The sequence below is a fragment of the Hirundo rustica genome, chromosome 2 (assembly GCF_015227805.2).
Source record: "Hirundo rustica isolate bHirRus1 chromosome 2, bHirRus1.pri.v3, whole genome shotgun sequence".
NCBI lineage: Eukaryota > Metazoa > Chordata > Aves > Passeriformes > Hirundinidae > Hirundo > Hirundo rustica.
The window spans coordinates 15,753,821-15,781,140 of NC_053451.1; the positions used below are offsets into that span (position 1 = coordinate 15,753,821).

Consider the following 27,320-nt stretch of genomic DNA (forward strand, 5'->3'; position numbering starts at 1 on the left):
TATTGGAGGGTGCTGAGCCATTGCCTTGCTGAAACTGCAGTCTGGGGACTCCATGTATCTGTACAGGACAGGCTATAGAACTGGATTTCATCTCCCATCATGGTGCCACATGAATCTTATAGGAATCACAAAGGTTGGAAAATACTTTTAAAATCACTAAGTCCAATCTTATGAATGTACGGAACCTCACCCAGAAAACATGAACATACAGAACAACCATGAGTTGACTTAATTTTTCCTACATTTACAATTGTGAACAACCTCACAATTTTTCAGTAAAATATTTTTAGAAAATTAGCTGAGAAGAAATACTAATTTGCCAGCAAGTTTTGATGTCCTGTCCAGCATTTGATAAGGACTCTAGAACACCTCCCCTAAGAAGACAGGCTGAGAAAGTTGGTGCTGTTCAGCCTAGAAAACAGAAGGTTACCTGGACACCTCAAAACACCTTCCAGTATCTGAAGGGGCCTACAAAGAAGACAGAGAGGAACTCTGCATCAGAAAATGCAGTGAGAGGACAAGGGTTCAGACTGAAAGAACAAAAAATTGGGTTAGATATCAGGAGGAAGTTCCCTGTGAGGGTGGGTGGTGAGCCCCCGGCACATGTTGCCCAGAGAAGCTGTGGCTGCCTCATTCCTGAAAGTCTTCAAGGCCAGGTTGACTGGGGCTTGGAGCAACCTGGTCTAGTTGAATATGTCCCTCCCTATGGCAGGACAGTGGAACTGGAGGATCTATAAGGTCCCTTTTAACCCAAACCATTCTATGATTTGCCTTAAGTGATACCCAAATTGGCAATCAGTTGAATAATAGAAGCCTCAGAGAAGGTCTGAAATATTAGTGGTTATAGCACAGTGACAAGGGAATCTGCCAGATGTTGCACAAGGTATGCCTCACCTGGCAATATCCAAACACAAGTTCCTGACAGTGGTTAAGAATTTATAGTGCATTACATCTTCCAAGGATCTTTGAAGAGAGTTGTTGCTTCTATCAACTAGCATTCTGGAATAATCTCTGAAATCCAGTGTGATACTTCCACAAGCTACGGATATGAATTTATCTCTGTTGTCCCCATAAAATAGAGAAGCCTTTAAAACCAGTGCTGCTTCCCACATATGAATAAAGGGAGAATTGGACCCATTTTTTTTCTGTAACTTTACTATACATAAATCAAGGCACAGACATGCTAACTGCATTGCACAATAACTTCAAAGTGCTTGAGAGACCACCGAAGTTGTGATTCAGCTCTCACAATCAGCTTTATTTTATGCCAGCCAGACAATACACATTTCATGCAGACTATACGTTTGCTCCAGCTGCTGCTCAGACGAAGGTTCCTGACTTCATGTGAGTTCGTCCTGCACTAAGGTACTTGGTTCTTGGTCTGTAGCACCAGTGTTTTTTTCAAGAGTCCTGAAAGCAGAGAAAGATCGTCATTGCAAAGCTATCAGAGCAATCAGCTGGACCATGACAACAAAATGCCACCCCTGAGCTGGAGTTTGCCCCATGACCAATGCCTCTGCAGTGTTCCCCAAGCAACCACACATTTGGTATGTCCTCAGGCTGGCTGGGGAATGGTCCTGCTCCCTGCAAGGAACTGGTCCAAAACCCATGGATGTCCACAAAACCTGTGAGGGCTTGGGCTGGACTTTCTGACCAGCCCTTGGTTTAACTGTGATCAGAATCACGTCCACAATCAGCTACAAAAAATGCTTGCCAATTGATTATAACCTGCATCGAGCTAACACCTTGCTGTAAAATTGTCTCACAAAGAAGCAGTTTGTTTCCCTCGTGATGGGTGGTGAAAGCCCAGTCACAGGGGAGCTGAGCTCTTGTGCTGCTCAGGAAGCACCTGGAACCTGTTAAAACAGCCACGGGGAAAGTAAGCCCAGCTAACCCCAGTTTGAGAGCACCCCTTTTCTCTTCAATAGCCCCAGGATGCACCAGGAGGTGATGGTGGCACCAATGGATGGTGGAGGTGATGGTGGCACCAATGGATGGTGGTACTGAATGCCTGTCAGGGTCACCTTTGTACCTGGATAGTTTTGGATGGCAGCACTAAAGAACAAAGGCACCCTGGAGTTAGGGTAGATGCTGCCAGTACAAGCTCTGGACACATGTTGGAAAGAAGGCTAGGTCTTGAGAAAGCACAGAGTGAGGGATGGGAAAGGAAAGACCTGTAGGGAACAAGGGAATCAGTCTCCATTAGGAAGGAGGAGGAGGATCTCTGGGGATGAGGAGAGACAAGGATGGATGGGAACGGGTCTGTGAGAGTGCAGAAACGCAGAAAGTATTTGATGAGGCATGAGAAACATGCTAAGATTTAAAATGGGCGGCTTTACATGGCGGTTGTTCAAGGGACTGTGGATATCCCCATTTATCCCCCAGTCTTGCATCATTTTGTGCAGGGAATGGTTTCAGGTTAGAGGAGGGAAGGAGAGCCTGACACCACGGAGTGGCTGGTTACCATTTTCTGGGTCTATGAAATCAGCCCAACCCACACACAAGAAAAAACATTTCTGTGTGAGAGGCTCATGGGGCAGGACCATGTGAAGAGCCCTGGCGGGACTTACCTCTCTCAAATACTCACCCTCACCTTGTCCTTCTTGCTTACTACAAAAAGGCATAAACTGCCAGAAGCTGTTGGCAGAGGTTGGTAGGAAATCTGAGTTCTTTCAGCCCAGTAGTTCCTATGGGAATGAGGTGACCCCAGCACCATAAATCAAAGGATTAGAGGGAAAATGCAGAGCAGCTTCTCTTTGGAAAGATGTCCTACTGTCAGGGTAGACCAGATCCATACTGCTGATGCACAGGCATCTGCTAGGACAGGACCCATTGCCTGGTCTCTGGAGAAGGCTGGAGATACCTCCACATGGTGCCCAAGGGCACCTGCACTTGCAGTTTGAAGACCATCAGCAACTACTCCAGATACCAAGGTCATCTTCACACCTCATTTAGTGAGGAAGGATGCAGGAACTATCGGGCATGATCTCAGGTTGTCCTGTGCCAGTGTGTACATGATGATCCCGGTTCAGCCAGGTCCAGGTGGGTCGACACCAAAGCCATCCCACCTCTTCCTTGGTATCCAACCCTGCTCTTGCTGCTACCCTGCATTTCAGAGGAGAGCTTTGAAAACAAAAAATCATCTTTCCTGGAAGCAGCATGAACTATTTTCAATCCACCTGCATTTTCCTGAGCCCTTGCTAGAATTACCAGGGGAATTCCTCCAGAATCACCGGGGGAATTCCTCCATCTCAACAGGGTGGTCCCTCCCTGTTGAGACAGTCAAAAAGCTAGTGCCTGCAGTGTATGTTCTTCTTTTAATTTACTGGTTCTTTTCCCATGACTGTGTTCATCCTTCAGCCATGGATTTCAGGCCTGAGGAGGAGAAAGAGGTTGTGTCCCATCTCATCCCTTCTTCCTCTTTGTTTTTGCATGAATATAGACAACTGTGTGATTGTCCATCCAAACCTGTTTTTAACTGGAAGGAGCATGAGGGGTAGATAATTACATTATTTTCCCCCAGAGTTGGTATTGAGAAACAACGGAGCGTGCACAGCAGAGAACAACCATGGCTGTTCTCTGCAGGGCTGCACAGCCACATACAGCCCTAGGTACCAGACTTGGGAAGAGTGAGCTGCGTGCAAATTGGAGAGTTGAAAGGAAAGCCTGATCCTGAAACATAACAACCCCCAATACACATTTAATAAATGATCTTTGTTTAAGCCAAGCGAGGAAAGAGTTTGGAGATCTTTGCCCTCATGAGGACTGCTGATGGCAAATTGTAGGGTTAATTTTGTGAGAAGGTGAGAAATGTAGAAGAGATGATTTGGAGGTGACAGATTTCTCCTCCTGTTATGTCTGAGAGAGGTGCAGAAAGAGTATGAAATTCACAGGGAGTTTGTTTCCCAGAGGCAGCACAAGGTGTCTGGAAATAGGAAATAACCATCGGCCACCATGAGCACACATCACACATCATCTTCTCTTTGTTGGTCCTGGTGTAATTACATGGAGCTGAGATTTTGTGACTTGGGGTCTAAACTTGCCTCTGATAGCTTCAGAAATATTATCCTCTTCCTCAGAGATGTGGAGGACCTGCTCACATCTCACCCCTGTTCCTCTGAATTCACATCTTGATGTTTGGGTGGCCTCATATCAAAATGAGCTGATGACTTGTATTCTCTCCTTCAAAATTAGTTTAATTTAGAGAAGTTTAGCTATTTGGGAGCTGTTATGAGTCTGTATAGGCACAGAGAACATTAAAAGTTGCCTTTAAGAGAACTAGAAGCAGCAGGAATCCTCCACCAGTGACCCAGAAACAGCAAGCAGCCTCAGGCACAGAACTTTGGTGCTGAAGGAATATTTTAAAGAAAAAAAAAAAAAAAAAAGAGAAGTCTGTCCTTTCCCAGAGGATTTAGGTGAGGAGACAGCTCTTGTCTGTGGAGAAACCACCTTTTGGTTAGTGCCCTTATCCAGGAGGACATTGGCAGGTTCATGTTCTTTAGAAGACAGAAACTCATTGATTTCTGGGCAAATGCAATTCCCAGTTAGATTATGAGTAGGTTATGACAAGTTACTTCTGTCTTCTGAATGCTGTGTTGCCTTTTGTGCACTGAAGCTTGTTGTCTTTACAAAACAGCAACAAAAATACAAACCTTTTTTGTCCTGAAAAATGGTCTTAACATGGTACTTTATAACTGGTCTCAGTTGCATTCTTTGGAAAAGGCACATCAAAAAAAAGCAGTAGAGATAACACTGTGAATTGTATCAGGGAAGTGCAGAATCTCAGCCTTGCTCTGTACCTCAGCAAGCAGAGGGGTTGCTGTCCTTGCAAAGGTATGAGATCTGGAAGCATGCACCAGCTTGGGGCCAGCAAGGTCTGAAGAATAAAGTGCCTGGTTGTGAAACCTGGCCCGATGTAAGTGTGGGATGAGCAACAAGGAACTCAGCTCTTTTGAGTTCAAACCAAAGCAGCAGATAGGCAAGCTCTTACAAAGCTCTACTAGCAGAAATCTGGATGTTAGAAGACTTCTGCATATCTCCAAGTCAGATGAGGACCTGAGCAGCATGGAGGAATCATGTCCTAAATACTAGCCAGCCCCTAAAAATGCAGCTGAGATTTTTTTTTCAGTGCTTTTTCAGTGCTTAGAGGAGGAGGCAGCAGCACTGTGGAAGCAAGGCAGGTGGAAGTAAATCATGGGGACACATAGGAAAGGATGTAGGATATCACCTACACCAAGGGATTGATCCTCTTTCCCAATGCCTCTTTCCAACACCTACACCAAAATTCCTGCAACCTAGAGATGTCAGGCACAACCCAGCTGCAAGTCTTGCTTGTCCTAGATGGCATTTCCAGGCTCCTCAATGAGGATTTGAGCTCCCCACACATTTCTTCTCTTCTGTCTGCTCTTGCAGGCAGGACAGGAACAGGTACTGAAGGAAGCCCAGGGGACTGAACTCTGCTTGATCCCTCTCCCATCCATGTCCACCAAACTGCTTCAGTTTTGCCTCTTGTTAGGTCCTCAGACCTAACTCATGCAGATGGTCTGTGAAACCAAACTGGTGACCATGCTCTGAGCTCACTCAGCATGACCAGGAGTGTCCTTTGCTTTCTGGCAGGCTGGTGTCACACCACAGGCAGTGAGGGTCACTGTAAGGGTAGAGGAACCGGGCTGCTCCTGCAACTTTCCATGTTTGTAAGAAGCACCTTGGAAGAAGCACCATCTCCATATGCACCAACAGCTCCAGCCAGCACCGACCAAACTAAAACTTTGAGGCCATAAATTAGGATAAGGAGGCAGCAAGGAGCCATCTGAGACTTGAGTCACAACTGGGTCCTTGATGTACTCACAGGTAGATGGGACAGGTCTAGTCCTTGCCTGGGATGAAGGAAGAAGATGTCCAGGGCGCCTTCTGAGCCACAAGAAGTCTCCTGGGCATCCATCTCTGAAACATGCTAAGCCAGCTTTTGCTGATTCCCCTGAGAGATATCTGCTTGGATTTCCACTGACACATCTCTGCCCACGCCTTCCTGTTACAGCAGAATATTGTTCCTTTGCCATCATCTGCTTCTTCTCTGGGCTACACTCATTCACCTTGGCTGCTGCATTTGTTGAGCCACCTGACAGCACAGGACATCTCTGCAGGAAGCTGGAGAAAGGCCAGCTTCTATCAGATGCACCAGAATGGCAAGCTCTGAATGTGCCACCAGGCTCCTACACTTGACAACAAAGCTTGTCCCTGTGGCTGTAAAAAAAAAAAAAAAAAAAAGAAACAAAGGTACCAGAGGACAAAAGCATGAGCAGTGTCATCCTAAAAGACAGACGGACTGCTTGACTGGCCACCAGAACAGACACACAAGGCACTTGCAGACACATTTAGTGAAGTCACACCAAGAAAGGACAGAGAAAGAAGGGGCAGTTGGTAGGTGAGGTATCATTTATTCGAGCAGTGAGTGATATCACACAGTACAGGCAAAGAAAAAGACTTACAGTCCAAGAGAGACAGGACATGAGACAGTAACTGAGGGAGGATGGGAAGGAGAAGGTCCTTGGTGGAGCTGGGTATTTGGGGTGATGTGGAGGGGAAAGGTGTTGGAGGGGGAGAGGTGGGAGAAATCAAAGGATTGGAGAAGCGGCTGTGGGACAGACACAGAAAAGCTGGTAGAGAGGATGAAGGGAAAATTATTCTGAAGGCATGAAGGAATGGTGGTGTGGCAGGCCAGGTGAAGGGGGTCAGATGGGGAGGTGAGGGCACTGCAGACTGCAAGGGAAGGAGCCAATGGGGAGAGGTCTCTGATCAGCAATGAACCTTGTGGAGAAAGGAGAGAGCAGGGGCAAGGGGGGCAAAGACATTCACTGGCCTGCAGCTATCTGTTTCATTAAATTCAGGGTACATTGGGGGATTGTATCCCTGCTGATAAATCACAGGACCGCAGAATTATTTGGGTGGGAAGGATCTTCAAGATCCTCTTCTTCCAACCCCCCTGCCATGGACAGGGTCACCTTCCACTAGACCAGCTCCAGTACAACCTCACCTTGAACATTTCCAGGGATGGGGCAGCCACAGTTTCTCTGGGCAAATCTCTTGGGTCCAAGTAAGGTGACCACAGCTGAACTTGTCTTCAGATGGTACTAAATCCTGAACCAGGCCAAGGAGCAGGTCAGTCCAATGGCCAGGGGCTGCTCTCAGGGTTTCCCTACCTTGACCATCTGGTACTGGAACTATCAAGTGCTTATGGGTGTTAACTAACAAGAACATACCCATCTGCCACTCAACATGTGGTGAGATTCCCTCCACCTTGTGCTGTGCAGGGTGCTCCTCACTCTTTGCTATTACCCAGTTCTCCAGACCTCTTTCAGGGCTAGAAAGGACACACTGGTCTCTCCAGGAAGATATGGGAACATCCAGCTTTGTTTGGGGGCTTTGGGTTGTTGCATGCCACAGACTAGGTTGGGGTGGGCAGAGGACAACAAGGATGGTTCAGAAATGCTTTCCCCTTCCCACCAGTGAACACACTGAAAGCAGTCAGGGCTCTCATATATCACTAAGATCTGCCACTACCATCCATCATTTTTCTGGTGGCTGGTCCTTATGGTTGGCTTCTGTGAAGTAGACTGCCTGAAGGGCAAGCTGGCATTTTAGAAAGCATAAAGATGCTTTCAATCCACTTCTAGGATTTTCTTTAATTCTTGCCTCACATGTCCTCCGCATGACAGTCAGGATTAGGGAGTTGTTCCCAAGGCACCCTGCAACAGAAATTAAGAGCATTAACAAGCAATTCAGAGTTCATGACAGACCACCACTCCTGAAGTACTCAGAGCTGTGTTACCCCTCATCACACACCCCTGAGCTTGGAAGTAGACCCAATGGCATTGGTGGAGTTGATCCCGACCCAGAAAGCTCAGGTGAATATGGGCAAATGAAAGTGAAGTGCCAATTCCCCAACTGAATCAAACTTACCATGAACTGCTGGAACAAGCCAGAGCAGAAGCCCATGTCTGAACAGCACATATTTTCCAAATGTGGAAAAGATACTGTTCTTAGAGCTGAGCACATTGGTATCGTCATGTTTATACCAGAGAATTTCTCCTTCCTGTATGGCTCCACTTCTTGATCAGATGTCACTGTTGGGGACAGTTGTTATTCCTTGGATGTTGGGAGATACAGGCTATGTCAGAAGCATCTTCATAAAAAGTCTCTTTCTTTCCTGCACTGGCACATCTCTAAATGAACCATAAATCAAAAGACTATCATGACACAAGGGGCTGCATTTGTTTAAGGGCTGATATGTCTGCTGATGAAACATCCTTTTACCAGTCAGGGATGTAAAAATTGTAACTGAAGTTTTCCAAGGGAGCTCAGTTCTGTGCCCAAGCTGGAGTGGAAGGATGGAGAGTGTCAAGGAAAAACTTCTTCATCCATGCATGAATAAGGATTCTAAATGAGTGGACACAGTGTATTTAAAAGCAGCTCAGTAAAATTGGAAACAGGGAGGCAACTCCTCATGGGAGTGCTCATGGCAGTCAAAGAGACAGACACCTCTGCAAAGCCACTCTCAGACCACAGAAATTTTTAGGCTGTAAAAGACCTCTAAGATGCTCTGTTTTTAAGCATTTCAGAGGGAGACTCAACTTTCAAAATTCAATTTATTGTCTCCCCTCCTTGTTCACCCAGACACCAAGACTGACAAATAAGACTTTCTCCTCCAGCCAGTGCCTCCACACCTCCACATTAAATGCTCTTGTAACACAAAGTATTTCATTTTCAGTGAAGCTCTCCAGCACAGCCCTTGGACAGAGGTGGGCAGTGCCAGTCACTGGTGATTTGGTGAAGATTAAGGAGTCAGTCAGCACCAGTGGGTTCAGATAATGATGGATAAAGACCAGGGAGTCCAGGCCTTCCATCAGCCTAATAGGTCCTACTGTTCCCTTGAAATGCATCCTGCCCCTTTCTATCCTTGGGCTTTGCAAGGCTGAGTGAGTTCAGAGATCAACAGGGCAGTGAAGGCATATTTTCCAGCATTCACTTTGGGCAGCTTCAGGGAGACATGGATTACTTATCCAGACTGCAGCATGGAAAATACCCTGTACCTTTGTGTCATGGGAGAAGCACTTTGTTGCCCATCATGGATTGTCACAGATAAGCTCCAATAATAACCAATCTTTTAGAAATAAGCATTTTCTCCACTACCAGCTGTAGAGAGTGAAATGATAAATCCTGCAACCTACAGCCCAGCTGAAACACTCCAAAGATCATGTAGGTAGTTGTGATTGATGAATGGATGAAACTAGTGGGGAAGGGAGAGGGAAGGCAGGGTGACACAGAGGACATCAGGAAGCAGCACTGTTACTAGCATGTGATCACAAATGGAATAAATTCAGAAAGTGATTTGTAAACCAGGCAGAGACAAGAAATAGCAACAGAAAGGCAGAAAATGTTTGGTGGCCCATGGATGTCAACAGAGAGGAGGAGGAGGTGGAGAAGAAGTTTCAAAATCATAGAATCATGGAATGGTTTGGATTGGAAGGGACCTTAAAGGCCATCTAGTTCCAAATCCTCTTGCCATGGGAAGAGACAACTCCCACTAGATAAAGTTGCTCAAAACTACAGTAATTTTCTGCAGGTTGGTGGGGATATCCATTAAAGGAGAAAGCATGATTAAAAAATAGAATTGCAGGCTAATTAAAAGAAAAAAGAGATTAAGCTAAGATTAGGGTTCACAATTTAAAATAAAATATTGCCCTCAGTCCTGCTTTCTTCTCAAGCATCATTTTCTCCAGATAGAGAATGCTTTCATTAATATAAAATCACACTTCTAGAGACTCTGCCAAGCACTTGTTCAACAGCGGCTGGGTTTGCAGTGCACTGAAAACGCTCAACCCAAGAACTCCTTTTAAAGAGGATTTGTAGCCCCTTCAACCCTCCCATTGGCCTTCCAGGTGTTTTTTCACAGAACAGTACAAGGTTTGTGCTGCAAGGGACATTAAAGCTCAGTTAGTTCCAGTCTCCTGCCGTGGGCAGGGACACCTTCCAGTAGACCAGGTTTTTCAGGTTTGGTTTATGGAGAAAACAAAAGCTGTAGACAGTTGAAAAAAGTGTAATTAACATTGGTAAATACACTTCGTCTACCCTTCCTCCAACTCTCAATGGGATTTGGTCTCTGCTCCCTGAGCCAGGACAAGGTGGATATGAGCACGACTCTGCACAGACCCTCTACTCAAAGATATTTTATGTAGAAAACAAAAGAAAACTTGCACCATCCACATGACTTCACTGTCCATCTTTGCATTTGCAAACACTTATAGCTCATGCCAGACTGGTCTGCGGTTAGCAGCCACCTGAAGGGAGTTAGACTGTACCAGCCCTGCTGTCCCTACAGCAGGCATGAATGTGGCAGCTCTAAGCAACACAAGCCTCATTTAGGTTGGATGGGTGCTTCTTTCATTTAACTTCTGATTGAGAAAACAAGATCAAGGAGCTGGTATTCGTCTTCAGCATTTATTTATCATTGGAAAAAGAACCCTTTGAGCAAGCAAAGATCACAAGCACGTCACAATCAATTGGCAGTACATTAATATGTGTGTGTGTGTGTGCGCGCGCACATGTGTGTGTGAGACTTTCATCGGAGTATCAACAATGAAAAAGCACCACAAGGAGGTGTGCTTAACATGTTTACAAGAGACAATTTGTGATATGCAACCAAACCCAGGCCACAAAATATTAATTAGACACTTCCTATCTGCCTTTAAGAGGCAAGAATTTGTGGAATGCATGGGTGCCAGGTTTTGGCACCAGCTGCGCTGCAAATGAAGAAGCAGGTGATTGGTGTGTGAAGCAGTCAGAAAACAGGAGCTCAGTCAGCAATTAGCACCATTTTGCAGAAAGGAGTAACATTACAGTGAAAATGCAAAAGCAAGCAGTAGCACAGGAACTCTCACAGGGTAAAAAGCAAAACATGTCTTTTTTTTTTTCTTTTTACAAGAAAAGTAAAACGCATTACAGATCAGCAGTGGAACAGAATTAGCACTGTAGTAGCTGGAAACACAGAACCGCAGAGCACTGTTTCCCAGTGGGATTGACAAGTTCAGAGCCCAAAGTGAATTTGAAACGGCAGATATTTAGTCTCCTTTCTGATAAACCTGAGTGGGTTGGATGGGCATAGAGTCTGTTGAAGGTAGAGCAATGCAGGATTTCACCCTGCGGCTTGCCTCTCCTCTAGTTCCTGGTATTCATTGCAGGGCCAGCCCATGTGCTTGGATATGTGGGTGTGCTTGGATGCCTGCTGCAGATGTGGTGCACATGGAGCACAAGCCAGGATTTCTATCCCTATTTTGTTGATGTGAGAGGAAGGTATCCAGACCTTACCAGTCTCCCAGGCTCTTTCTGCAAAGAAAACCTTTCAAGGACCATTCATCCCACCCAAAGACACATGTCAAAAACAGGCAGCTCAATGGCCTTTGGAAAGTTCCTCCACTAGAGAGGGAATTAAAACCACTGGCTAACATTTCATACCTAGCTTTGTAGTGAGCTCATGGAATGGCTTGAGTTGGAAGGGACCTTAAAGATCTAGTTCCAAGCTCCCTGACACCAAAAAACTTCATGTATTTTGGAAATGTAAAGCTATATTCTGACCACTCGTGTATATTTTAAACACTGTGATGGATGCTCTTCATTAAGAAGAAACCATCCCAAGCTGGATGATCCAGAGCCACGGAGATGCTTGGATTAGGTGATCTGAGCATCTTAGTGATGTTCCTTGGGCAAAATTTATTTCATCTTGAAGTCAGGGGCTAAATTCTCATTGTATTCCAAGTGAAACAGTGGCAAGTGTGGTGTGTCTTCAAATATGAAACTTAGGGCTGAAAGATAATAAGAAGAATTGTTTTGCATGGTCTGTCCTCATGTAAGATTGTTGTGTTGAGCTATTTAAACTTTGTAGTGCCTTCCTGGTGTGTTCTGCCTGCTGTGACATATCATCTTCACAGCTTATGCTACATCCTATAGGAAAGGACATTACTGAGGAGTGCGAAGATGCATGAAGCATCTTAAAAGCCAAGGAATCACACCAAGTCTTGGGAGCTCATATTCTCTGGCCAGTTGTCCTTTATATGACAGGTAGGAAGAGCTGTGAGTAGCACGCCTCTCCGCCAGCTCAACGCAAGCCTTCTGCTGAGCTGCTCCGGAGACAGAACTGAGCAGTGCTGCAGGGGCTTCTGAGCACTCAGAAAAGCAATGATCAATATGGACAGGTCAGCATCTCCATGAGGCATGCACATAAAAAAAAAGCAAAAAAAACCAAAACCAAAACAAACAAACAAAAACACAAAAAACACCCCACAAAAAAAGCCCCCAAAACACTACATTCACAAAGATTTCCACGGTTTTACTTCCTGGAGGATTTTCCCTGGATTCCTCCTAAACAGCGGAGGTTTAAATATATATATATTTCTATATATGAATATATATTTTCCACATACACAACCTGACTAGCACACAGTTCTAACACAGCTAAGCTTGGAGTTACACCACTGAATTCAGAACACTACATTTACTGATACTCAAAGGTTTAGGCTGTTAGCGCAAGGCAAACAGGACACATCACATGATACACCGAACTTGGCATTTATTCATTACTAAGGCCAACAAATGTCACTATCACAGAGCTTTCCTCCTTGTCGGAAACTTTTACTCGTCCTTGTAGCCCACCACTCATTTATGTTTCCAGAAGACCCGATTCTAATGGGATGAAACCCCAAAAAAGGGGGTCTTCACCCTCCCAACCCATCCATTTTTCTGCTAGTAGTTTCACAGCTCTAAAATACCCCTAGCAGTAAGACTTTCCTTATTCCACCACCTCTACAGCAACACTCCACCTCCCTGCTCTACTTCCCATCTCTGTCTTCATGCTTCCCAATTGTCCACTGGAAGTTTCAAGCTGGACTTCATATTAGGAGAGAAAATCTGGAACTGCAAAAATAAGTAACAAAAACTCTGCATCTTAACCCTGAAGCTGCTCTGCTTTGGGAGAGTTTAACAGCCCACTTTGGTGGGATAAAGATTAATCCTTACATATTTAGGACCCAAACCATAAGTTAGACACATAAATTTGGATTGGGACCACAACTTTCCCACTGATCCAGTTACCCAGATTCTGTGGCATCTAATGCCAGTTTATTGGGCCAGTTCACACTTGCTGACAACTACTCTTGCTGTGTTTAGGGCTTCCAAACTGGTCACGGGGATTTCCTAGAGTAAGAGCACAGTAAATACAATTGAAACCCTGAGATCTTGTCTGGAGGGAGTCTAGGGATCCCAGCAACATTTTTATGGCCCTCTTGAAATGCTCATGAGCCAACATGATCATAAACAGCTGGAAGAATAAACACAACAGGGGCTGACAGCTCTAGACAACCTTGGTGACACGTTTCTTTCTACCCCTTGGAAGGTCACGCCTGCAAACTAAATCACTTTTTGAAGCCTAGCTCTGCCTGCTGGCATCCCAGAAGTAAAGAAAGCAGACTAAGATTCAAAAGAAAACAGGAATAACTAACAAGATCATAACTTAGGGGAAACAATAGGGAAGAACAACCTGCTGATAACCTAGTCTAACCTACTATGTGCTTGGAAAGTGCTCACTGCACTTTGGAAAGTGCTCACTGCACCTTCCCTCACCAATTTTTTTTTTTTTTTTTTTTTTTTTAATCAAGGACTTCAAGTGGTATTGATGAGTGAAGTTGCCTTGATGCAGCTAGATGTACTCCCAGCTACCCTTGGGGAGGATTTGGCCCTTTAGTTCCACGGGATCTCCTTTCCTGTTGCTTCTTGGAGCAGAATTCCCATCAGTGTCACCAGGGGAAATCGTTCTTGACCACACCACTGATTTTGGTACATTTACAGCATATCCATGGCACCATGAATGAACCTGATCCTCTTTGCCTCCAAACCCCTTTACCTGTTGCCACCAGTGGGAGATGACACAACCAATGGACAAGCCAAATAAAAGGGCCTCATGGGATGAGAGCACAGGCCCTCCATGGCTCAAGGGGCACTTCCATGTTGTCAAAGCACTGAAGAACCAAGCCCAAGGAAAAGGACAAGCTGTTGGATGTAATCACTGTTGATCCACCACCTTAATCTCTTAGGACCTTGCTTATGCATTCTCACATCCCTCACTCTGTGCAGAGCCATGTTGTGCAAAGCAGAACAACCTGACCTCAGAAACAAGGATTTCCTAATCCTCCTTGGAAATAAAACAGAAAAGCTTCTAATACAATCAGTACAAAAAGCAGATTAGAAGCCTCTAATTAATTTTGTGGCCTTTATTTAATCAAAGGAAAAAAAAAAAAAAAAAAGAAGGAAGGAAGGAATTAAGAAAGAAAAGGGAAAAAATGAGAAAGAAAGGAAAGTGTAGTGGCATTTACTCTTTTGCCTCAGCCAGTTTATTGTTCATCTCTTTACTTTTCTCCTTATCCTCTGGCTTTGCAGTGTTGGAGGTCTCGGCGCTCTTTTTCTTGGCAGCCCGGCCAGATGCAATCTGCTTGTCTTTGGCCTTTTTCAGGGGTTTATGGCTTGTTGTGGTCTTTTTTGGTTTGGAAGGCTTTATGCTAGGCTTTTCCACCTGCATGGAGAGCGACAGGCAAAACAACAACACAGAGACGGAGAAAGAGAGAGAGACAAGAGAGACAGAGAGACAGAGAAGGAGAGACACAAGGACAAGTGGAAAACAGGATTTAGATCTGAAACAGCACAAATGTTACTTATCTGCTCACCTCTGCCCTGTCACAAAGGCAGGGGAGCAGCTGAGCTTATGTTGAGTTTCAAATGGCCAGCTCCTTTCAGGTAGCCCTGAAGTCAGTGCCCCTGGAGACAGCAGAGCCCCTTGTATCCAGATCAGGTTAGAGCAGGGTGAATAGGAGAGGGAACATTATCAGTCATTTTATCAATTCCTACATCTTTCTCTGACTTCAGGAAGGGTTTTGCAAACCCACAGAGAATTGTCTCTCTGGACTGGAAGCAGAGAAATTATGCTCATGACAAAGAGGCTGCTATGAGTCTCCGTCTTTCTTGCAGGAGGGGACTCCTCTGTTTGTCTTTAACAGATTCCCAAAATGGAAAAATTCCACAACTGTCTCAGTTTTTACACCCCCAAAACAGGAAGGACAGTTACAAAAATTAAGGGAGAACAGAAGCTTTCATCTCCTACATGCTCACCCTGCAATCCCTCTCAGTCCTCACAGATCTAAGCACTCATCAACTCAGGGAACAATTTATAGTCCTCTGTTTAAAACTTCACAGACTGACTCCTTTTATATGCAGATCCTCTGCTGGTCCTAGAAAACAAACTGCAAGACCTTTCAGCTCAGGTTCTTCTCAACACATGTTCTCAATCTGATCAAAACCAGAAGTGTATACTGTCAAAATCTGTGGAATGCTCTGAATTAACAGCAGATGTCTGGCTCCTGGCATAAAATGTGATGTAGGGCTCCTAAAGTTTTGGAGGGAGGAAGAAAAAGCTGCCTGGATAATCACACAGGAAATGACAACAAACCTCTTCATCTCAGCCTTACCCTCACTTCTTTACAGTTTGACGTAGGGCACTATTGTCTCTGAAGTTTGTCAAGCTGTCCTAGAGCTCATAGAATTATAGAACAATTTGAGTAGGGAGAATCCTTAAAGAACATCTCATTCCCTACCTCCTGCATGGGCTGGGACATCTTCACCTAGACTTGGTTGCTCCAAGCTCCCTCAAACCTGACACTGGACATTCCAGGTATGGGGCAGCCACAGGCCCTCACCAACCCTCACAGCCAAGAATTTCTTCCCAATATCTCTTCTAACCTTGCCCTCTGGCAGTTGTGAAGCCATTCTCCATTGTCCTGTCCCTCCAGGCCCTCATCCAAAATCCCTCTCCAGCTCTCCTGGAGCCCTGTTAGGCACTGACAGGAGCTCTGAAGTCTCACCAGAGCCTTCACTTCTCCAGGCTAAATATCCTCAGCTCTCCCAGCCTGTCTCCATAGCAGAGATGCTCCATTTCTTGGAGCAATTCCATGGCCTCTTCTGGACTCAGTTCAAGAGATCCATATCCCTCCCATGCTGAGGATCCCAGAGCTGGAGGCAGTACTACAGATGGGGGTCTTGCAGAGCAGAGGGGCAGAATGGAACATCGGGGCAGAATGGAACATCAGGGCAGAATCCCCTCCCTGAGCTCCCTATCCACACAGTGGGATCAACTTAGGACCCTGCTGGCTTTCTGGGCCTGCAGCACACATAGCCAGGACATGTTTAGTTTTTTATTCACCACTATCTCCAAGGTGGATCCCGAGATGCACCTGTTGGTTGGGATGAGGATACCACATACGGGGAGTGACAGCAAGCAGTGTTCAGCCCTGCCTTACTGTGCTGGACATGTCCCACCAGGAGCAGTGATAGCCCTGGGTCCTTTCTGCCGTGTTTCTCACCTTTGGAGGTTCTTTGTAGGGTTCACTGTAGAGAGTGCGTATCCTTCTGCGTTCCAGGTATTTGTTATCAGCTGGAGAAGGCTTACTGGTTTCCCCCTTGAACTGAGCACTGTAACTGGTTTCATGGGTCATTTTCTCCTCTGGCGGCTTGTACTGAGGCTTTGCTTTTATCGCTTTCACAGGCTTGACATCTATCCAGGGTCTGAACTCATTTCTGAAGATCAAAAAGGAGAAGGGTTCAGGAATTAAACCAACAGGAAGAGCAATGATGACATGTGAATGGGGTCCTGCACTGGTTAAACAAGTCTGTGTGGAAAGGATTTTGCCTCCATCTAATCAGGTTTACATAGAAACTGTCTCCCAACAATTCATTTTTTTCCCTCGTCCAAAACCTATTGACACATTATGAGAAATTCAAATGAAATGCGGTTATTAAAATCAGCCAGTCCTGAACACCTCTTAGCCATGCCTGTAAGTAGACACTGGTATGATTCCACCTATAGTGCACCTATTAGAACAGTTTTATTAATTCCATACTAACAGATGAATAATTAGGACTAACAGATAACTAATTAACACAATACCAACTAAGATGTAAACTCAAGCAGAGCAGGGAATGCATTTTATCAGGTATATTGTCAGCTATGGCTTCCCTTTATTAACTGATAGCAGATTCCTGAATTACAGGGAAAAAATAATACCATCTTTCATTTCTTTTGGAACGAAACTGAGCTACAACTCAGACCTGCAACTTTTGGTAGAAGAAGCCCCAAACACAGCTGAAAGTGTGGAACAGTGTCTTCCGGACACATTCTGCTTCCTATCCACAGCCTCCTTCCCTTGCTTTTTGTAGTTCTTCCCCATAAAACACCAACAACCTTCCAGGTTTGAAGCAAACCATTTTAATTTCTCTCTAAAACTCACCATTTGCCTGAGAATGGGGAAGGAGAAACCCTAAAGGGGTTGCTAACTTAAGGGTTGTTCTCAGACATAGACCAAGACAGTGTTTAGATCCTTAAAACTCTAATGCAAGCCAGGATCTATCCTACCAGTGCTGATACAAGCCCTCTGCAAAGGGGTAAACTTTCCTTGGAAATCACAGAATTGCAGAATTGTTTGAGTTGGCCAGGACCTTAAAGCTCATTTCGTTCCAACCCCTTTCCATGGGCAGAGATACCTTCCACTAGACCAGGCTGCTCCAAGCTCTTGTCTTAATTTCAGGACTTCCAAGGCATTAACCCTCTTAAGTTACAGACCCTGTCTCTCCTGCCTGTTCCAGTTAACCACATTTGGCTTGCATTACTCATTTTCAGGCTGGATTACTAGGTGTCCTGGTTTAAAGGATAAGTGTCTGCTGAGGAAGGCAGGAGCCTTCTTGGAATGGAAATTATGATCCTCTCCTTACTATTATAACTTTGAAATTTATAAGGCTTTCAGGCAAAAATAAGGGAAAATGAATAACAGTTCTTTACTAAAATAGATATATATTTATATACACACATATATATAAATATAAAACAGACAAACACCAATGACAACAGCAATAACAACAAAACAGAAAAAAATTTCCCGATAACAGCCCTTTTCTTCCCAGTCGAGCAATTTCCCCTTTCATAATTTTGGATTACCAAACTGGTAATCTGATTTGGTAATCCAGTTACCAAACTGGATTTTCGAATTATTCTGGAAATTTGGCGATTTCCAACCAGCTGATGGCTCCGTTGGGGCAGAGAGGCTGCAGTGACTCCTCCACGGCTGCAGGGGCGCTGTTGGCTCAGGGTGAGGCAGAGGGCAGCAGACGCCATCGCTGAGCCGCCCCAGGGGGTCATGGTGGCCCCGGGAGGAGAGAGAAGGTAGGAGGTGAGGGATGTTTCTGTTTTCCCCTGGCTCTCATGTGTCTCGAGGGTGTCCTGGCGATGGCAGCAGCAGCCGCCGAGGCTCCAGTAAGCAGCCAGGAGGTGCTCCCTCAGGAGAGAGAGGAGGTGGGGACCCGGTTTTCCCCTGAGGCACCCAGGCAGATGGTGAGAAGCTTTCTCGCAGCAATGGCGGGTACCGAAAGTCTCACTCTAATGGCCACTCCTGCGAGCAGTGGTCTCCAATGGTAAGGAGAAATGCAAGGAAGGTTCAGCTGTAGCAGCGAGTCCCCCTGGGCAGAAGTCCAGCACCAAAACCCACAACCATCCGCCCTCCAAACCAGGCAAAGACTGACCCACTTCCAGGCAAGAAACTGCCAGACACTACACCACTTCTCCTTCTCCCCCAGAATCATTCCAATGATACGCCAAGGCCCTGGCTACATCTTTTGTCTTCTAAATTGAGGTCCATTCACCATCTCTATGACAACAAATGGAGGAAAATTCCCTAACGAAAAAAACCCGAAGACCTAACCCCTAACACTAGGGAAATTAACTCTTGTAAGGGGGCTACCAGTCAATCCTGTTATAGATGCATATTATAAAATTGGCTTTTTGCAAATACTAAAATGAATGCTATATGTATAATGAGGGAGACCTTTGCTGTATTAATATAGCTTCTATTATTTCTGCTGTTAACAGGGCTTAGAAATGGTGGTGTGACAAATGTATAAATACATTTCTTAGGTTATTGCATAATATTAAAATAGAAACTATGTGATATAAGATGCTTTTTGTAGCTAACTCAGAAGAATAGGAAAGATAACCAGGAAATTCCCATATTCCTGGATTAGGAAAGATAACCAGGAAATTCCCATATTCCTGGATTATCTGGATGAAGATAACAGCACGGACACTAGAACTCCAAAAGAAGAATTTATTGCCTCTGTTATCAGAACGCGAGGCAAAATGGAACAACCAAAAGAAGCATAACATATTGATAGAATGGGGGAAGGTCAGAGGTTAAAACCAACATCTACAAGGAACGATTGAATAATGCATCGAAATTTACAAATATGTAACAAACGGGTGTATTTAAAGTGTTTTCTGAGTTAGGATGCGCTCTTGGCTGAATGCCAAGTCACCCGGCCATAATTGTTAATTAACTATTTGCTTTGTTTCTGTCTCCTAATTGTCTTTTTATTGAACTTATAAATTTTACTAAGAAAGTGAACCTCGTTTGTAACAATCCCTTCCTGTAATACTTTTGAACATCTTAATCAGCTTCAATCAAACTTGTCAAACAGGAGTGGAGATACTCGGTTTTACTTCTATGAAGATAAACAGCTGTATTGAGTCCAGAGGATCAGGAAAGCTTAAGAATGGACATGTGCATATCATCAGAGGATGCTCAGGCAGGGATGCTAGACTGCAAGAGGTCATCTGTTGTCCTGGCTGAGGACAGAAACCATGACTTGTCCCAGCCTGGCCCAGCCACCTTGCCTTGCCTGCCCTGTTGTCCCTTGCTGCAAGGAAGGCGTAGTCCTTTCACAACTTCTAGCCCCTTGACCCAGAGAACACCAGTCAGATAATGTCTTCAGTTGCAATATATAACCAAACCCATGTATTCTATTCCCAATCTATTGAAACCAGTTGAAAAGGTGCTTTTTTTTCTTTTAACTATGGGGGGAAGGGGCAAGTTGCCTTCTGTTAATGGACCAGCTGTTAAAACCAAGTAGAGCAATGTTCCTTATCTCTTCCATCACCCATCCTCCCTCCATGGGGATATCTTCTGTTAATGGGCCATTAAGGCTCACCACAACATTACATCATCCCATTTCAAAATGCTTCACCCAGTGGGAGGAACCAAAGAGTACTACCTAGATAAAAGCTGAAATTCAGCCTGTTTTCCACTAGATTCCAGAGGAAGACAAATCTCACCACCACTAGACCCCTTCTACAGGATCATCTCTAACAGAACTGCATCTGTTAATCCAGGAGGATTTATTTGGACTGCTTCCAACACCCTGACCAACAGGGTATAAAGTTGTATTTCTGACTCTGTCAGGTTTTCTAGGATTTTTGTTTGCTTGCTTGGGGGTTTTTGTTCTTGTTGTTGTTTTGGTGGGGTTTGTTTGTTTGTTTGTTTGTTTGTTTGTTTGTTTGTTTGTTTGTTTTACTACTACATTTGTATTTTTAATACTCCTAGTAAAAAACAGTTATTCCTATTCCCATATCTTTGCCTGAAAGCCCCTAATTGCAAAATTATAATAATTTAGAAGGAGGGGGTTTACATTCTCCATTCCAAGGAGAGCTCCAGCTTTCATTAGCTGATACCTTTCTTTCCAAACAAAGACAGCAGACCTTAGGGTAAACACCGGCACCACTAGGATTGTTTCCTGCTTTTCACTGTTGTCTTCACCTTAGATCTGCTCTCCAACCTCCAGCCTGCACTCAGTTCCCTGTGATCCCCAGCCACAGGGAGAACACAGTCTGAGCCTGATAAAGGATATCCATCAGAATCTGCAACAGCCCAGGAGCCCAACACCATCCCTATCTCCTCGCAGTTAAATACCTGGCAGAGGAACAGCATAGGTTCTGGGAGCCTAACACTGGGAGATCCCACAGCAGAAATCCCAGAAACCAGGGGAAGGTGTATCTGGGGATCTGGAGAGTGGTTAAACCAAACAACACTGACATCTCCTGGTATAAATAACAAACCCGTGGAAATATGCCAGTTTATACCACTCCGAATTTCCCTGTGTATTATAAATTTACAGGTCCTGCTAAGGAAGGGACACATGTTGGCCATTCCATATAGTAATTTTCATGTTGTCTCCATACAGGCTCAAGCCTGTACAGATGATGAACTCAGTGTTGGGGGGTGTCACCAAGGAAGTCAACCTATGCAGCCGGCTGGAAAAGCTCCCAGGGTGATCACGGCCTGAGCTTGCTTGCAGCAATAATCCATTAGTAAATGTAATGTTCACCCCTGGAAAATGGGTCAGGATCAGGTCAAAGTTCTGCCAACATCCCATTTAATTGTCTGTACATCTATTCTCCAGTGCATTGGTCTAGGAGCAGCAACTCAGCCCCCTTGTCCTCCAAAAGGACAGATGACTGTAAAATTTGTCACAGTTAAAGAAACAAAGCAGTTCATGGATGCTTTGACAAAACAGCATCTTTATCAACAGAATGCTGTAGGATTGGGAAAAGTGTTGCCACAGGCAGATATGGATAGGCTGCAGGAACCAGAAGAGTGTGAGAAGAGCCTGTAGCAGGACTTCTGCCCCTGCCACCAGAAAGCTTATCTGTTGTTTGTTAGCTGGTGCAACAACTCAGGGCATCTTACTCTGAGTTAAGCACCACATAAGCTTTAGTGAAAGAGAGTTTTGCCTTGTAGTGAGTTATTTTGGTGCCACACGATTGATGCTTTCAGCTGACAGTAAACATCTTCCTGTGGAAGCAGATGTGGGAAGATAAGTTGGAATTTCTGACTGACAGACACTTCATTTTACAAACTATAAAAGCTACACCATATTTTCAGAAGGCAGAAATCTTGTGCATATTCCTCGGAATGTGTGGAGTCTTCTCCCTAAACTCAGGATGCTGACTTTCATGGTTACTCCCCTGGGGGCTGAGAGATAGGACTTTGTGTACCCCATCATCAATTGGTGGTAAGTTACACTGACTATTCATCTATGCTGCTTCTTTGCTAGCTATAATATTGGTACATTTATATTGTGCACGGTTTTATGTAATCTAGTAGTAGTCCTTTGTTTTAACCTGTGTAGTAAGTAACTCTGTTTAAAGCCTTTTGTCTGTTATCTCCTCTCTACTAAATAAATAACTAATTTTATAATAGACCTGATTGGCCATTCTTAAGAACTTGCAAACCCCCAAACTTTGGGAAACAGAGACAGGGAAAAGAAAACATACCAAGAGGCTCCAGCCCAGCTTCTTTGTCTGCCATGGAGAGGAGGTTGATGCCAGAGAGTCACCAAATTTTCATCTGCTGCTCAAACCGCTGTGTGAAGCTCCTGTTTGTTTGGATTTTATCCTGACAGAGAAGCTGACGCCATTTTGTACTGCATGTTGTGAGCAGGTATTTTCCCTGCCATTTTGGGGTTTTGTTCTGGTGTGTGTGGGGCGGGGGGTAAGGTCTGACAGTTTAACATTTAGCAGTCATTTACTTTTTTCCCCTTGCCTTGTGGGCATTCTGTTTGTTAATAAATTGCTGGGTTTAGGGTTTTTTTCCACGTTAAGCCATTAATATTAATTTCCTGTTGGATGAAAGGGATTGTTGGAACCCTTTTAGAGGAGACAACTCATTAGAAGAGTGTCCTCTCCTAAATTTGTCTCAAAACTGAGACATCACAATATGAGTTTCAGTTCATATATGAAGGCAATTCCAGTGTGGGCTTTTATAGAAGAACTAATCACCTGGTTTCAAACAGTTTACATGTCCAAGGTGGGAACAATGTGAGGAAAAGGGAGGTTATGAATAGGGATCCATATGGACGTTAATGGAGGAGACACTGAGGAACAAGGAACCTTGACCATTAAGTAAAGAAGCAGTAAACCAAGTCCCATGGCAGAGTTAATACCCAGAGTATCATAGAATTGCAGAATGGTTTGCATTGGAAGGGACATTACAGATCATCTAGTTCCAGCCCCCTGCCATGGGCAGAGATACGTTCAACTAGACCAAGTTCCTCCAAGCCCCCTTCAACCTGGCCTTGAACACTTCCAGACATGTGCCAGCCACAGCTTCTCTGGGCAACGTCTGCCAGGATCTCACCACCCTGACAAGGAGGAATTTCTTCCCAATATCCCACTTAACCCTGCCTCCTGTCAGTGTAAAGTAATTCCCCCTTGTCCTGTCACTCCTTGTCCCAAGTCTTTCTCCGTCTCTCTTGGAACCCTTTTAACCTAGAAGAGGTTCTAAGGTCTCCCCAGAGCCTTGACCCTGTGGTAATTAAGTTTTTCCTTGCACTGGGCTGGAGCAGTGACACACTGCTGAAAGCCCAATGCAAAGAGAGTTTTGAATACCACCTACTTCTTCTGTCCATACTGCTCATGGCAGGTAAATTTATCATCTAACTCTGCAGTTGCCTGGTGTTACCACTGCATACACCTTCAGTGACCCTGCAGAGCTGAGGGAGATACTAAATGGAGGTCACAGCTCTTAATTGCTCTCGCAGCAATGGATGCCTACAGGATAGACAAGCCTGCAGCTCAGCTCAGAGGCCAAGCAGCCAGGATGACCTTGTTTTCTGTTCAGTCACTGAACCTGGGGTTGGTGTAACAACCAGGTACCATGTAAGTGATCTCATGTTTTAACATCTCAGAGCCTCCAAGCCAAAGTACCTCCTGGGAAAGCAAATCACATACACATGCTTAGGGTCCAAAGACACCCAATTTTATCCCATTTTAGTGTATAAAGTCAAATACAGACATATAATCCAAACTTCTTGTATTTATATATGCTTTGGGTGCATAATATCTTATTCTTGGAAATGGAAGGAGAATTCAAATCCATGATGCTTTGACCATCCTCAAGGCATATCTTCTAGTGGCATATCTTCAGCCTCCCACTGCGCAGAGGCTTAAAATCATAGAATCATGGAATGGTTTGGGTTGGAAGGGAAAGATCATATAGTGCACCTTCCCTGAAATAAGCAGGGATGTTTTCAACTAGATCAATTTGTCCAGATCAGGTAATGGTTTATATTTATTAAACAAATAAAACAATAATTTTAAAAACCCCATAATACTACTAAAATACATACATTTTTATATATACTATATAAATATTTACATATACTATATAAAATGCATAGTAATAAAAATATTGTTACAGATATTTTTTGCAAGAACTACTCTGGCAGAAAGCCCTCAAATCCATCCACTGTGGTACTAGGTCCAACACAACATCTATTCCACAGCAAACATTTCTGCAGCTTGATGAGCTGCATTTCCCCATTTCCAACCATGTCCCAAGTGTGTAACACAAGTCAGGGATAGTGAGACATGCTACACACAGTATAGGTAGTGTGACAACAACACAGCCTTGAATAATGCAATACAGACATGGATGAATGCAGATTAACCTACATCTGGTCCAATCACCCGCCTCTGCCATGCTTATGGGTGTATATTTGAGGTTGTCCTATTTCTTTACAAAAATTTATACATATAATGAATCTAAAGTATTTTTTAACATCCAAAAGTGACAAGTCAGTCACTGGCTTTGATGGAATTCTTCTTGTCAGTTGATGTTTTCCTGTGCAATGTTGCCATTGAATGTTTCTGTAGCTGAAATTAAGAGGCTGTAATTCTTTTTAACTGGAAAAACCATAGATCTGGGTGTGAACTAAGTAGATGAAAGAAGAGAGCTGAGGCTTGAGCAAAGATCTTAAGATAAAGGATTACTGAGCTAAGAGAAAGGCTGAGTTGGATTTCCCCTCCCATCTTTACCCTTAAATACTGTGTTATTGCAAAGGCTGCAAAATCCAGTTACAAAATTGGTTTGTGCTGTAGACATTAACGCGCAGAGTTTGCATAACACAGGTGGAATTACTGGAGAGGAAATGTGGATTATTCCATTGAAATTGCCCTGGGTGCTGTGAGGAAGGTTGTTCTAAAAAGCACCATGAAAATCTACGACAAGGCAGAAGGGGTTTAAACTGAAAGAAGGGTGATTTAGATTAGATATTAGGAAGAAATTCCTCACTGTGAGGGTGACTACGCACTAGCACAGGCTGCCCAGAGCAGCTGTTGCTGCCCCATCCCTGAAGTGTACAAGGCCAAGCTGGATTCCAAGGGGTGGAACTGAGTGGTCTTTTAAGGTCCCTTCCAACCCAAATCCTTTTGTGACTCTGTGACTAAAGTGGGGTGAGCAGACTGTTTCAGGGGACTGTTGGAGAACTGGGAGTTGGGAAAGCCTCTTTGGGAAGAGACAAAGCTTCAAATGCCCATGCATCTTTTTAGGAAACCATACAACACACCAGCACAAGTCAGTCAGACTGCGTTGGTGTAATGGAGAGCAGAATAAGGGCCATTAAAGTTTATCACTTTTAACAGTGTAATACTCAATTCATTCCACTTCCAGTTAACTTATCTTTTTTTAGAAGCTATTCCTACCAGAGGAGACACAAAAGTTAGATGAATTGCAGGAAATGAAAAGATGTTCTGCATTTTTCTACCCCAAGCTTGAGAAACTGGCAGGATCACTTAAACATCACTAATGTAATGGGGAGTACTCATTGACTCCAGCTCTGTAACAGCTTGATTAGTCCCACGGTACCAAATCTGTAAATACTGGGACCACCAAAGCTGCCTTCGGGGAGTATGGGGAAGAGACAGCAGAAGGCACTGGAACAGATGGTCTATTGTGAAATCTCCTTCTAATTGCTTAAAAACAAGGACTGATATGAGTGAACAAAGTAACTAGTGGTCACTGCAGGTACCACGCTGAACATGGCAAAGCCATCACAGTGTAATAAAATGGGGTAAGGATGACTGTAGGAAAGCTTTATATGGAAAATTGTGAGAAAGCACGTTGTGGAAGAGTGTTGTTTTATAATTAATTGGTTATTTTCAAGAGCCCCTCCAGTGTTTGCACAGAGTGTAAACTCTGAAAGCAAAGCTCAGACCAAATGGGTTGTGTCTTTATGTAAAAGGTGCTCATGTCCAGACAGCCCCACTGTGCTCCATCAAAAGCATCATGCTGAGCACACCAAAAATATCAGGGAGACACACCACTAACACACACATGAGAAGGAAAATCCCAGGCTATGTGCACAGATGCCTGTGCCAGCAAAGGTGCTCTAGAAATATTGTGTGCAGCAAAGTCTGGAGAGCTGCACAGGCTGGGAGAAAATCACAGAAACACTCAAGAGACTCAGAGCCTATTCCCATTTGGGGGAGTGTCTTGCATTGTCATGATTTGCGAAGCTGATGGGATGTTACCACCCTAGGATCTGATGTCCTGGGGTCTTTTAGCACCTCCAGGCCCAGCCTGAAACATCTGGAGCAGGTTGCAAATGGGCCACTTGCTTGGAGAGAGTGCTGCATTGATGCTCATGTGGCCAGAGACACCTGGTCTAGAGGATGGTATCATCACAATGTGGATATAAATAGCCTTAAAAATATATCTGGATCATGGAAACCCACTTCCCAATAAAGGTACCATTAGCATAGAACTGAATAAAAATATTCCTCCTCTACACAGTCTCTGCATGCATCACTCATGCCAGACCCACCTGCCAAACCCAGCTGCCAGCACACAAAAGTATGTACAGCAATCTCTTTCTTAAAGAGAAAAAAGCTCCGAGGCAATAAATTTAGGAACTAAAAAATAGAAGAACCACTTTTATCAGTCTTCTGTGAAGAACTAGAAGGAAGATTTGTCGTTACAATGCATTTTTTGTGCATAGAGCAAAAGTTTACAGCCTCTCCAAACCATTTGTATCCTGCTGGGTAAAAAATTTGTCCCATTTGAAAATGAGGCAATCTACAAATACTTCTTCCTTTCAAGTTGTTCCAAACTTAATTGAAAAATAAAACATGCTAGGGACAAATGTATTAAGCAGGTATTTAATTGAGAGAAGAGGTGATGGGAAAAGGCAGAGTTCTTGTCTCCCAGGCAGAGCATGCAAGCTTTAAACACACTCTTATATTGATACTTATTGCAAATGACAGAGCAGAAAGGCTCAGAAAAAGCACTCCTTCCCTTCTCATAAATAATTCACCTCTTGTAGCAGTTCATTAAATGTTCATATTAAGTAAAAATTCAATTTTGCATTGTAAAAAACAAAACCAAATACACTAGCCAAGAGAAAAATCAGCCCAAAGGAGGAAGGGGAAATGACTGCTTGGAAGCTGTCATTACTAAAGCATTCAGTGGAGTCATTCTTGGCTATACTCTGCTGGTTTTGGTCAAATCCTGATCCTGCCCTGAGTAGTGTGTTTTCCATTGACTTCTGCAACAGCTATATGAAGCCTG

At 44.2% G+C, this 27,320-nt stretch overlaps 1 protein-coding gene across 1 annotated transcript in view; it reads right to left on the bottom strand.

The window, feature by feature from the left end:
- Window positions 1-1,231: 1,231 nt before the first annotated feature.
- The window catches only part of MAP6 (microtubule associated protein 6), a 40,910-nt gene continuing 14,821 nt past the window's right edge, over window positions 1,232-27,320 (bottom strand). Inside the window, exons 2-4 of the mRNA XM_040056602.1 lie at window positions 16,458-16,671; window positions 14,421-14,617; window positions 1,232-1,410 (exon numbers count right to left, since the gene is read on the bottom strand). Coding sequence (XP_039912536.1) covers window positions 1,341-1,410; window positions 14,421-14,617; window positions 16,458-16,671 — 481 coding nt within the window. The 3' untranslated portion in view covers window positions 1,232-1,340. The remainder of the gene's footprint in view (window positions 1,411-14,420; window positions 14,618-16,457; window positions 16,672-27,320) is intronic.